The 10,616-nt window shown below is 55.4% G+C and overlaps 1 protein-coding gene across 1 annotated transcript; it reads right to left on the bottom strand.

Annotated features, from left to right (window-relative positions):
• Positions 1 to 1,461: 1,461 nt before the first annotated feature.
• LOC139013015 (UL16-binding protein 1-like) lies at positions 1,462 to 7,351 on the bottom strand. The gene is made up of 5 exons (XM_070419196.1): positions 7,245 to 7,351; positions 4,256 to 4,504; positions 3,770 to 4,039; positions 3,023 to 3,155; positions 1,462 to 1,908 (listed from the first exon to the last, which is right to left on the bottom strand). The coding sequence occupies exons 1-5, from the start codon at positions 7,315 to 7,317 to the stop codon at positions 1,863 to 1,865; spliced, it is 771 nt and encodes a 256-aa protein (XP_070275297.1). The 5' UTR covers positions 7,318 to 7,351; the 3' UTR covers positions 1,462 to 1,862.
• Positions 7,352 to 10,616: the final 3,265 nt, after the last annotated feature.

The raw sequence follows: 10,616 nt of genomic DNA, 5'->3' as shown, positions 1-10,616 counted from the left end.
ACTTGCCATGATCTCCTCACTTAATCTTCTCAGTCCCTCAGGTAGTGTTTCCTGTATCACAAATGTGAAACGGGACATGGAAAGATGAAGGAACTAGCACAGGCACATCAGCCAGAAATTCATCCAGATGCCTGATTCCTGTGTGTGGATGTGTGGGATATAGTCCCCATCCAGTAATATAGCATCAGGAGCCGATCCCACCAGCTCCTGGGGTCCGGTGTGAGTCTGGGGGCCAGGAACAAGCATTGGGCTGAACCAGGATGTGCAGGTGTCCAGAGCGGTCCGTCCTTCTCCCACCTGGCCTTCTTGCCAGGTCTTTCATGCCAGCCTCCCCCCTCCCTCCTGTTCTCCCAGTCACTTCCCTCCTTCACCCAGCCTTGTGGGATGAGCCTCCCAGGCCCTTCCTGGTTGCCTCCTGCCAGGGATTAAATCCAGGCTTCTGTCCCCCAGCCCTATGCATGGAGTCTCTTGTTACACACAGATCACCTGGATCCACCAAGATCTAACCCCAACCAAGCCTGTGCCCTGCCCAACCCTACATGTCTCTTGTCTTCCAAAGCACACAGCACAGGCCCCTTTTGCATAATGGCTCTAGTGAGTCGGTCCAGAACCTTCTATGTCTTTTATATCTGTTAATTCACAGAGTTTGCTGCTATTCTATGTGCCTCAGTTTAAGAGGAGAGAGACCTGGCATAGGCTTCGTCCACCTACCTTCAGCCTTAGGACAATTGAACTTACTGTCACAGGGAGCTCATTGTCTTCACTAGGTGACTGTGCGGAGCAGGAGGCCTTAGTCTATGCTGCTTAATTAATGGGGAGGAGGCTCATGGATGGGGGCAGGGTGGGACTCAGGACTTCCTAGTCCTTACACCAAGCTAAGACCTCCCCTCAGCCGGAGCCACTGGGCACTCTCCCCCCTCCTTTCCACACTCTCTAAAAATCAATAGAAAAAAGATCCTCTGGTGAGGAGTAACCAAAAGAAGAAGAAGGAGGAGTAGGAGGGGAAGAAGAAGGAAACCTTATCTCTTAAGACAGCATGAATGGACCTAGAGAGCATTATCCTAAGTAAAATAAACCAGTCAGAGGAAGACAAGTACCATATGTTTTCACTTATATATAGAATCTGATGAACAAAATAAACTAACAAAGACAGACTCATGGATACAGAGGACAGACTGACAGCTGTCAGAGGGGATGTGTTGGGGTGCAGTGTGAAAAAGAAGGGATTAAGCAAAAAAAAATTAAAAAACACAAACCAACAAAAAACCACAAAACTCTCATAGACAGAAAAAACACCTTGTTATTCTCAGGGTTTGAGATCTTGCTGTTGGTGTTTGTCATGTTTGGCTCAGATAAACTAAAAACCTCTCTAAAAAAGGAATAATACAAAACTACAAAGGAATTCAGTTTTTTAGAATATAAGCATGTTTATTTAAATATACTGTTATAAGCTACTAATGGAAATAGTTGTAAATATAATTTTGTTATTTTAAAATATATACTTGTTTTTGTGAACAGAAAGAAGTCCTGAGGTTTGGCACTTTTTGAAAAGTGATGATGCAGAGATGTATCTGATCTTTTACAAAAAAGATGGAAAATGTCCTCTTTGTTGAGATTTCTTATTGAAGCTATTAATGTCTAAATGTAGGAATTACATCTCTTAGCACCACAGAAAGTGACACGATATGTTTAAAAAGCCCTGAGGAGGATACTCAGCAAATGCAATAACAGACATGAGATGCTGCCTCTACTGTCTCATCCTGACCTGACCCTGGTCTCTGGACAGAGGTTTGAACTCCTCGTGTTCTAACAATGAGCAGCAGGTCATCCAGAGGCAGCCAAGCAAAGGCAGAGTCGCTGAGCTAGTCCACACCACCAGGGCCTCCTTGGTCGCAGCGCATCAGCAGCCTGCAGAAAAGGGCGAGTGTTGGTCCTAGTGGCTGAGAATATCCTGGTTCAGTTCTCCTGTGGTTCCAGCACTCCAGTCACTCTCCATCCCCAGCCCTGCCCTCACCAGAGTCACATCTTCCCTGAAGCTGCCACCCCTGCCCTGGGACCAGCAGCCTGTACCAAGCTCTGCCCACCCTTTGCACATCACAGAGTCACCCCACCCCTGCTACAGACGTTCTGGGTTAATGAGTCATTCTGCTCCCTTCACTCAGGTCTGATTCTCCTGGGGGTGGGAGGCTGTAAAGGACCTGGTGGGAGCTCTGATGGACAGGAAGGCCCATCCTGACACCTGACAGCCTGGGGAGTGTTGCAGACAATTATCCTCCTTTCCCTTCTCTCCCAGGCTCTTATCTAGCCGCACCTGGAGCTCTCGGTATGAAAGTCCCAGCCCTGCCCTATTCATAAGGACCCCTCAGTGGCTGAGGGTCTGAAACGTGGAGGAGGCTGGCTGTCAGGTGAGTACACCAGGGCTCAGCCAGGAATCCCAGGTCTCCTTCTGGCCTTAAGGGTTGCCTCCTTAAGTAGTCCTTTTTGTTTGCCTCCCCCCTTACTGGCCCGTTCACAGCCCCTTTCTGTGAACTTCATCCTTTTGAGTTGGGTTTGCAAGGCCACCCCTTCCTGGGATTAGACCCAGGCCCCTTTCCTCTTAGCCCCTTGGATAGTCCCTTCCCCTGGATACATCACATGGAGCCAGCATGCTGCTCTCACCTGAATGTGAGCACTGTGTGCCTCTGTCCCCATACCACCCACACTGGGCCCCAAACACTCTCCCAAACAGAGAATCGGAGTCAGGACTGTAATCCCTAAACCCCTTCAGCATCTACAGGCCTTAAGCCTTGGTGTGGGCCTCTCCCTTTCCCACTGGCATCAACAGTGCGGAGACAGCAGCACTCAGGGCTGAGCTTGTGCACCTTATTGCTGTTCAGTGATAACATGTGTTAGTCTCCTGGTCTCATTTCCAGGAGGAGAAGTTTAAGGAGGGTGGAGTCAGGGTCAGGATGGAATTCATCTTTCCCTGTCCTCACCCCAGGCCTTCTGTCCCTCATTTCCCACATAATTAAGCCCTCAATACCTGTTACCATAAAAGCCCAAGCCTAAGATGCCAATGATGATCGAGCAGGTGAGGATCACAGGGAGAATTGAAGTGATGGGCGTGTTGGCCTTGGACGGGACTGTGGCAGTGGCTGTGGCAGTGGTCGATGCAGCTGTAATGGAACACAAAAGGGTAACATCCGTGCAGAACCCAATTCTACGGAGATGCCTCCTCAGCCCACACTGTCCCAGGTAATCCTATGATGCAGACAGTTTCTACCTTCTACGTGTAGCAGCTAAGGTGACAGATCCTGGGGTTGGAGCAAAGAGAGGAGATGGGCTCACACAGCTAATGGGGGAAGCAATGGCTACAGGAACCACTCCATATGGGACAGAAGAGGAGGTGAGACGTGAGGAAGGTGGTAGAGAATCCTCCCAGGAGCTGATTGGAGGTGGTGTTCAAGGATTTCCAGAAATAGGCCAGGTGAGTTGAAGAAGACAAGTGATGCTGAGAAGGGGCAACAGGACAAGGAAAAGGTCTGAAAACAGAACAACGACCGAAAGTTTGCAGTCAGCAAGAAATGCACAGAGAGTGGTCCAAGGTATGTGACGTGAGGAAGTGAGAAGCCAAAGGAGGGATCACAGAACTAACCTATGGCCCTTACTCTCCAAAAAACCCTCACTGTGGGGGATGGCTCACTTTCTCAAACCACACACAACACACAACACCACACAGTGTGAATGTCATTTCAAGGGACATACAACTTCATTTCCTCTGTAGAATTACCTTTTGTGCTCAGGGGACACAAAACTTCTTTAAGCCACTTCCTACAGTCTCCAACTGAGGTCCTAACAAGGAGATTGGTCGTATCTTTGTCACTCGCCAATGTTTGCTTTAACACCCTGCCTTTACTGTGCAGCACTGCCCAGTTTCCATTCCTTGGGTCAAAGTGGACAGATATATGTCCATTCAATCCAAACTCCCAGGATGCTCTGGTGCGTCCATTGGATTCCTGCTCACACATCATGCTGCTCTGCAGGGAGAGAGGACCTGTCCCTACCACCAAGGGAAAGAGGTCAGCCTTGGGTATTGACAGAGCCTTTGTCCCCACCTGGTGTCCAGCCCGCTGCTCCCTCTTATCTCCTGGTCCTGCTCTGTCCCCTGTGGCTCCTGAGTCTCTGGGGTGGGACCAACTTCCAATATTTACATAAACACCATTGTTCCCTGACCCTACTACCTGTTCCACCTCTACCCTGGGTTTTGTAAACGTACCTCTGGGTGCAGTAATCTCTGCTTTAATGTCAAGAAGGATCTTCTTGAGCTCCTCCGCCACATCTTGCAGAGTGTCTCTCTGCTGATTCCAGGCCTGTGTGGCATTCACATCCAGAACGCTGAAGAGTTTGACCTCCTGGCTACCACAGGTATAATGAAGAAATGTGTTTCCATTGACCTGGCCTTGAATTTCACACCATGGTTGCCCATTAGGAGTGACTGTGAATTTATAGCCCAGAGATTTAGCACCTGTGAGGAGAAAATGCAGGGGAAGGTTGGAGTTGGAATAAAAGTAACCCTAAGTGCCCCTCTCTCATTCCTGACAGCAAGTGAATCCCCCTGATGGCTGGGCGGCCCTTGTCCTGTTCAGGTCCAGACATCAGAGGCTCAGGCTTCCAGGTTTTTTTTTATTTTTTCAGAAAAGGATATATTTTTCTTCAAGTAACTGCAAGTAGGAAACCAGAGGGAGGGGCCCAGGTTGGGACAAATCATGGCTTCCTCCTCCACAGCGCAACAGGGGGAGAAGGTGGCCCTACACTCTGCTGTCAACACGTTCCCCCTGCTCACTCTGCTGCAGCATCCTGGGGGCAGAGCCCCACCTTCCCTGGGTTGGGGCAGTGGATTCCCAGCCTGCTTTGCCCCTGGCCCCTCCCTAAGACCATCTTGGAGGGGAGTGTGGGCAGAAGAGGAGGCAGTGAGGATGAACATTTGGTGCTGGAAGCAGCAGCAATGACAGGTGTCTAAGAATGAAACATGGAACAAAAAACAACACAACTGTCCAGAGGGAGTTTGTGAACAGAGGAAAGATGGAACCAGAACCTTGGGGGGTGGGGAGGAGCAGGGGGTGGGAGTGGGCAAGGCTGGCTCCTGGTTAGTGCCCCATGTGAGGGGAGGACAGTGGAGGCCTAGAGTGGAAGCAGATGAGGTCAGGGGCTCACACCCCTCCCGCCTTCCCTCCTGTGCCCCAGGGGGGCGCTGTTCAACCTAGTGCAGGGCTAGGCACCTCCTGGAAGAAGGAGAGGGTGTGAGCCGCCCCTGGTGAGACACAGGTTGGTTGGGTCATCGTGGGGCCAAACAGGCCTATCCATGGCCACAGGTGCTGCCAGGACAGCGGAGCGGGCATGTCAGGGTGAGATGGGGCTCAGGCCCCTTTAAGGCCAGGGGAGCCCTCCCAGGCCCCCTCATGGGGAGCCAGAGGTAAGAGTGGGGGAGGGACCCCTAAACCAGGAGCCCAGTCAGCAATGCCCCCACCACCAGGGCGCAGGGACGCAGCGGGCACGGGGTGCGGCTAAGTGGGACGCCAGCTTTGTCAGGAGGCCGGGGCGGGGGTGGGGGGGGGGATGCACGTGGGGGTGGGGGGTGCTGGGAGCCTAGCCCAAAGGAAAACGGCTCCCCCTGGGCCCCCAGCGCCCGGCTGCTGTGCGGTGTAGTGAGGCGGTGCTGGCGGCGCCGGCGGGCGGTGGAGGCCGGGGAGGGCGGGGCAGAGGGAGCGGAGCTGCCCATCCCAGAAGGAGACGCTCCGCGGGGAGGAAGCGGGTGGCCGGTCGCCGCTCCTCCTCGGAGGACCCCTGCGAGATGCCCTCCTCCTCCTCCCTCTCCCGTGTCCTGGGTGCTTTCCTCCCTGGAGCCGTGGTTTCCCGGGTCCGGGCAGCGCCCCGTTTGCTCCCCTGTGGTCCGCCCCGAGGCCTCAGGTGTGGGCCCTTCGCTGGGCTCCTCGGTCGGCTGCTTTCCCGGCCGCCCCGCCCGCTTCTCAGCGCCGTCCTCTCCCGCTGGAGCCAAGGGCTGGCTGGATGCGCACTCACTGCTCATCTTCCTTCTCTGCGGGCAGCGGAGGGGCCATGGCCGCCGGCCTCTGGTGAGCGATCCGGGGCTGCCAGGAGCGACCGGCTCGGAGGCTGGGTGGCCGGCTGCACAGCTCTGCGTCCCCACGCACGCCCCCAGCGCTGCCCCGCCCCGCTTCCCAGCCCTCCCCACGCCCCGCCCCGCCCCCCCGCGCTGCCCCGCCCCCCGCTACCCCCGCCGCTCGCTACCCCGCCCTCAAGATGTCCCGCCCCCAACCTCGCGCCGCGCGGCTGCCCCCGCTGCCCCGCCCCCCGCCCCTCCCCACTCCTCAACCCCCCCTGCCCCCCCCGCTCGCCCCCCCGTGCCCGCGTCCCCCCCGCGCTCCCCTCCGCTGCCCCGCGCCCCCCAACGCGACTCCCCGCTGCCCCGTGCCCCCTCGCTGCCACGCCCCCCCACGCGACTCCCCGCTGCCCCGTGTCCCCCACCGCGCCCCTTCGCTGCCACGCTCCCCCACGCCACTCCCCCGCTGCCCCGCGCCCTCCCACGCGACTCCCCGCTGCCCCGCGCCCCCTCGCTGCCGCACCCCCCCACGCGACTCCCCGCTGCCCCGTGCCCCCTCGCTGCCGCGCCCCCCCACGCGACTCCCCGCTGCCCCGTGCCTCCCCCGCGCCCCTTCGCTGCCACGCCCCCCAGAGCGCTCCCTGGCTGCCCCGCGCCCCCCCATGCGCCCATCTACTGCACCCCCGCTGCCCCGCGCCCACCACGCGCCCCTCCGCTGCCCGCCCCCCCGCTTCCTCTCCGCCCCCCCCGCCCTCGCCTTGCGCGCCGGGCCGCTGCTGCTGCTTCTACTAGCAAAAGCGGATGCTGTCTACGAGCCGTGACAGCCAGGGCTCCGAGTCACGGTGTGTTTTGCGTTCACTTTAAGAAGGATTTAATGAGGGGGGCGGGCGTCGCGGCTCGGGGTGGGGAAGGGGCTTCACCAGGAATCCCCGCAGCGCCCTCCTCGCCCCCATCCCCCATCCCCGTCCCTGTTCCCAGACGTCCCGGAGACGGAAAGGCGCCCGCAGAGCTGATGGCCGAGGGTCGGCGGGTCCGCGCCCCTCCCTGCGGGAAGGCTCCGAACCCCACCGTGGGCTCCCGCCCATCACATCCTCAGGTTCCCGTCGGAATGCCGGTCTCTCGCCCCACATTCCATTCCCCAACTCACAGTGTGCAGTAGCCGGGTCCCAAAGTGGAAGCAAGAGCAAGAAGACGGCGCTGAGCCCCACAGACCGCTCCATCTGCACCCAAAGCGGGAGCGGGCACAGCCAGGACCCGAGGGTTATTAACACCACGCGCGGTAGCCCTCTGAACGGCCTGTGCTGCTTGTCTGGCAGACAGGTGTGTATTTCGACATCCTGCTCATTCACAACTTGCCCTGCGCCGGCTCCCTGAGCGGGGGGGCCGCCGCCGCCCCTGCAGCTGCAGCTCCCCATTGGCTGTCCTGTCTTGGGATGGTCCCCATTGGCTGTCCTGTCTTGTCCCGCCCCCGGGGTGTCCTCTACTTCTGGTACATCAATGGGCGGCACTCGCGCTACGCCTGGACCGCCGGGCGTGGCCTTCCCCTGGCTCCGCCCCTGCCCGCAGATTTGGCCTGTTCCGCCCGCCCCCCGCCCCCCGCCCCCATTTTGCGGGTGGGAGTGCAGGGTGAGGGAGTATAGACAGGAAGGGAATTTTATTCAGTGAAAACACCTCAATAGTGTCACAGCTTTGCTGCCATCCCTCTGTTAAAGCCCTCTCCATTCTTGGGGCTGTAATTCTTTTTTTTTTTTTTTAATATATTTTGTACAGAGAGGAAGGGAGAGGGCTAGAAAGTTAGAAACATCCATCAGCTGCCTCCTGCATACCGCCCACTGGGGATGTGCCTGCAATCAAGGTACATGCCCTTGACCGGAATTGAACCCGGGACCCTTCAGTCCGCAGGCCCACGCTCTATCCACTGAGCCACACCGGTTAGGGATTGCAATTCTTGTAATATTTCACACACACCCCACTCCCACCCCCACCCCGTTGGGCCTTACACCACCTCAGGTCTTCTCACCCCATCGCCTCTCCCCCTATCTTAAAAGGCACAAACTTCCAGGTATAAACTAAACAAGCCGTGGGGCTGCGGTTGATATTACTAAATTGGGGACTTTGGTTGATAATACTGTATTGTAAACTGAGAGTTATTAGGAGGCACATCTAACACTTCTCAAGCAAAAACATTGTAACTATGTGTGGTGATAGATGTCAACTAGACTTACTGTGGTGATCTTTTCACAATAAATACAAATACCAAATCATTATATTGTACATTTGAAACGAATACAATGTTATATGTCAATTATATCTCAATAAAAATAGAAAAAGAAAGAAAACAAATGCAGGGGAATTGATCCCGACACCAGAAATGTTGCACCAGCAGGACTCGGCTCACACTCATAGCTTCACGGGGTGTCCCTGGAGGCCTTCGTGGGGCAAAGTATCCAGTCTACAGCTAGAGGGGAGCACCGACCTACCTGTGGGTCCCACATCCTCTCACATTCACTCCAGCCTGAACCCACAGGCCAAATAGAACCACTTAATCATGGAAGGTCTTGGTGAAATGGACAGTGATGCAGTGGCTGGGCTGGGGGAGGAGCAGTGACTCCGGAGGGGCTGTGGCTGCAGTGAGTCTGGGGAAGTGAGCGGCTGTGCTGCCTGGGGTGAACCTCTGGCAAAGCTGCTGGGAAGGCCCAGGTGGAGAGCAGTGGGGGTGTTAGAGGGTTTGCTGGGAAAGTGGAGTGGAGCTGGGGTATCCAGTCTGTGGCTCATGAACCCAGTGAACATTCCTCGTCCACAGGACCACCCAGGGCTGGGGGCCCTCTTCCCAGGGAGGGCTGGGAACTGTGGGGTGAGGGCTGGGCATTATTTATTAGCAGAATTTCCTGCTCCCTCCCCTACCTCTGTGACCCCGCCCATTCACCCAGCTTCACTCTTTAGCCCAAGCCCCCTGTTTCGTGTCCCTGGCCTTGCCTTGCCTGGTACATGGGGAGGGGAATTGAACAGGGTGTGGTGGCACCAACCCTCGGGAAGGTACTGAACCCCCGTAGGCGCCCTGTCCTGGACCCCGTTCTAGTGCCCCCAACCCCTCCGCCCCGCAGGTTCCATTCTGGCTTCACTGCTGAGCTCCACCCAGGGAGGGTCCTGTAGTAGAAGCTGGGCCAGGAGGACAAGACCGAACTTGCTGCCCACAATCCACGCCATCATGACCTGGAGCCGCATCCATAGGGTCCAAGGAGGGAATGAATCCCTGAGTGTCGTCCCTGCCCCTGGTCCTCCGGGTTGCCTCTCCCCCAGGCGGGCACCTGCTCCTTGTGGCGAAGTGCCCCAGCATTTCAATCCCTTCTCCTCAATACCCTCAGCCCCCTTCCTCCACCCCATTCTCCTGACTACTTATCTCTTTCCGTCTCCTTCCCCAACTTCAAGATCATTTCTTCTTTTCTTAAAAGACTCAAGATTTTCGGTCCGAGAGCACATCCTTTTTTAGTTTTTATTGCTTAAAGTATTACAAAGGGTATTACATATGTCTCCTTTTTTACCCTGCCCTTGACAATCCCCTGGCCTCCCCTACCCCCCAGTGTCTTATGTCCATTGGTTATGCTTATATGCATGCATATAAGTCCTTCGGTTGATCTCTTACCCCCCTCCCTTCTGCCCCCCTACCATCCCCGGCCTTCCCGCTGCAGTTTGACAGTCTGTTTGAGGCAGCTCTGCCTCTGTATCTATTTTTGTTCATAAGTTTATAATGGTCTTTATTATCCATGAATGAGTGAGATCATGTGGTATTTTTCCTTCATTGACTGGCTTATTCCACTTAGCTTAATGCTCTCCAGTTCCATCCATGCCATTGCAAATGGTAAGAGTTCCTTCTTTTTTACAGCAGCATAGTATTCCATCGAGTAGATGTACCACGGTTTTCTAATCCGTTCATCTGCTGATGGGCACTTAGGCTGTTTCCAGATCTTAGCGGGAGCACTTCCTTTTTAATGAAACAGGTAGAAGACATTCTTAGCTGTCTTCATCAACATGTGTTTCTACTGGTTTCTATCCCAGTGAAGCCCAAGGCTTTTTGTTGACTAAAGTACTCCCTCTTTGGAATACTGACTCAGGATTTTTATTTCCAAGCTTGTTGTGCAGGCAAGTGTTGAAAGACCTACAGTGCCACCTGCAGGCCTCTGATAGGGGTCAGGGTACTTAAGGCTCTCAGTTCGGCAACTCGTTTTAGCCTCTTTGGCCTTTTCCTCCTCACACTGGTCTCATTCCTTCAACCATTCAAACAGCACCAACCAGCACTTAAGTAGCATGGGGGTCCTCTGGGGAGAATCATCCTAAACCAGAGTAAAACCATGGCCTCTTCAGTCTGAGAAGCGCTCCCGATTCTTGTTCAGAGGGTCCTGTGTATGGTTCATATCCACACATTCAAAGGCAGCTCAAGCGACAGAGGAAGTGCCAGGGACTGCAGTGCATGGCCCATCTCTCTCATCCATAGAGGCCCTGGCCCCCAACCTCTGGGAGG

Source organism: Myotis yumanensis, unplaced genomic scaffold, assembly GCF_028538775.1.
Source record: "Myotis yumanensis isolate MYYU_CA2020_CCGP unplaced genomic scaffold, mMyoYum1.0.hap1 SCAF_6, whole genome shotgun sequence".
Taxonomy (NCBI): domain Eukaryota; kingdom Metazoa; phylum Chordata; class Mammalia; order Chiroptera; family Vespertilionidae; genus Myotis; species Myotis yumanensis.
This window is presented reverse-complemented; position numbering and strand designations above follow the sequence as displayed.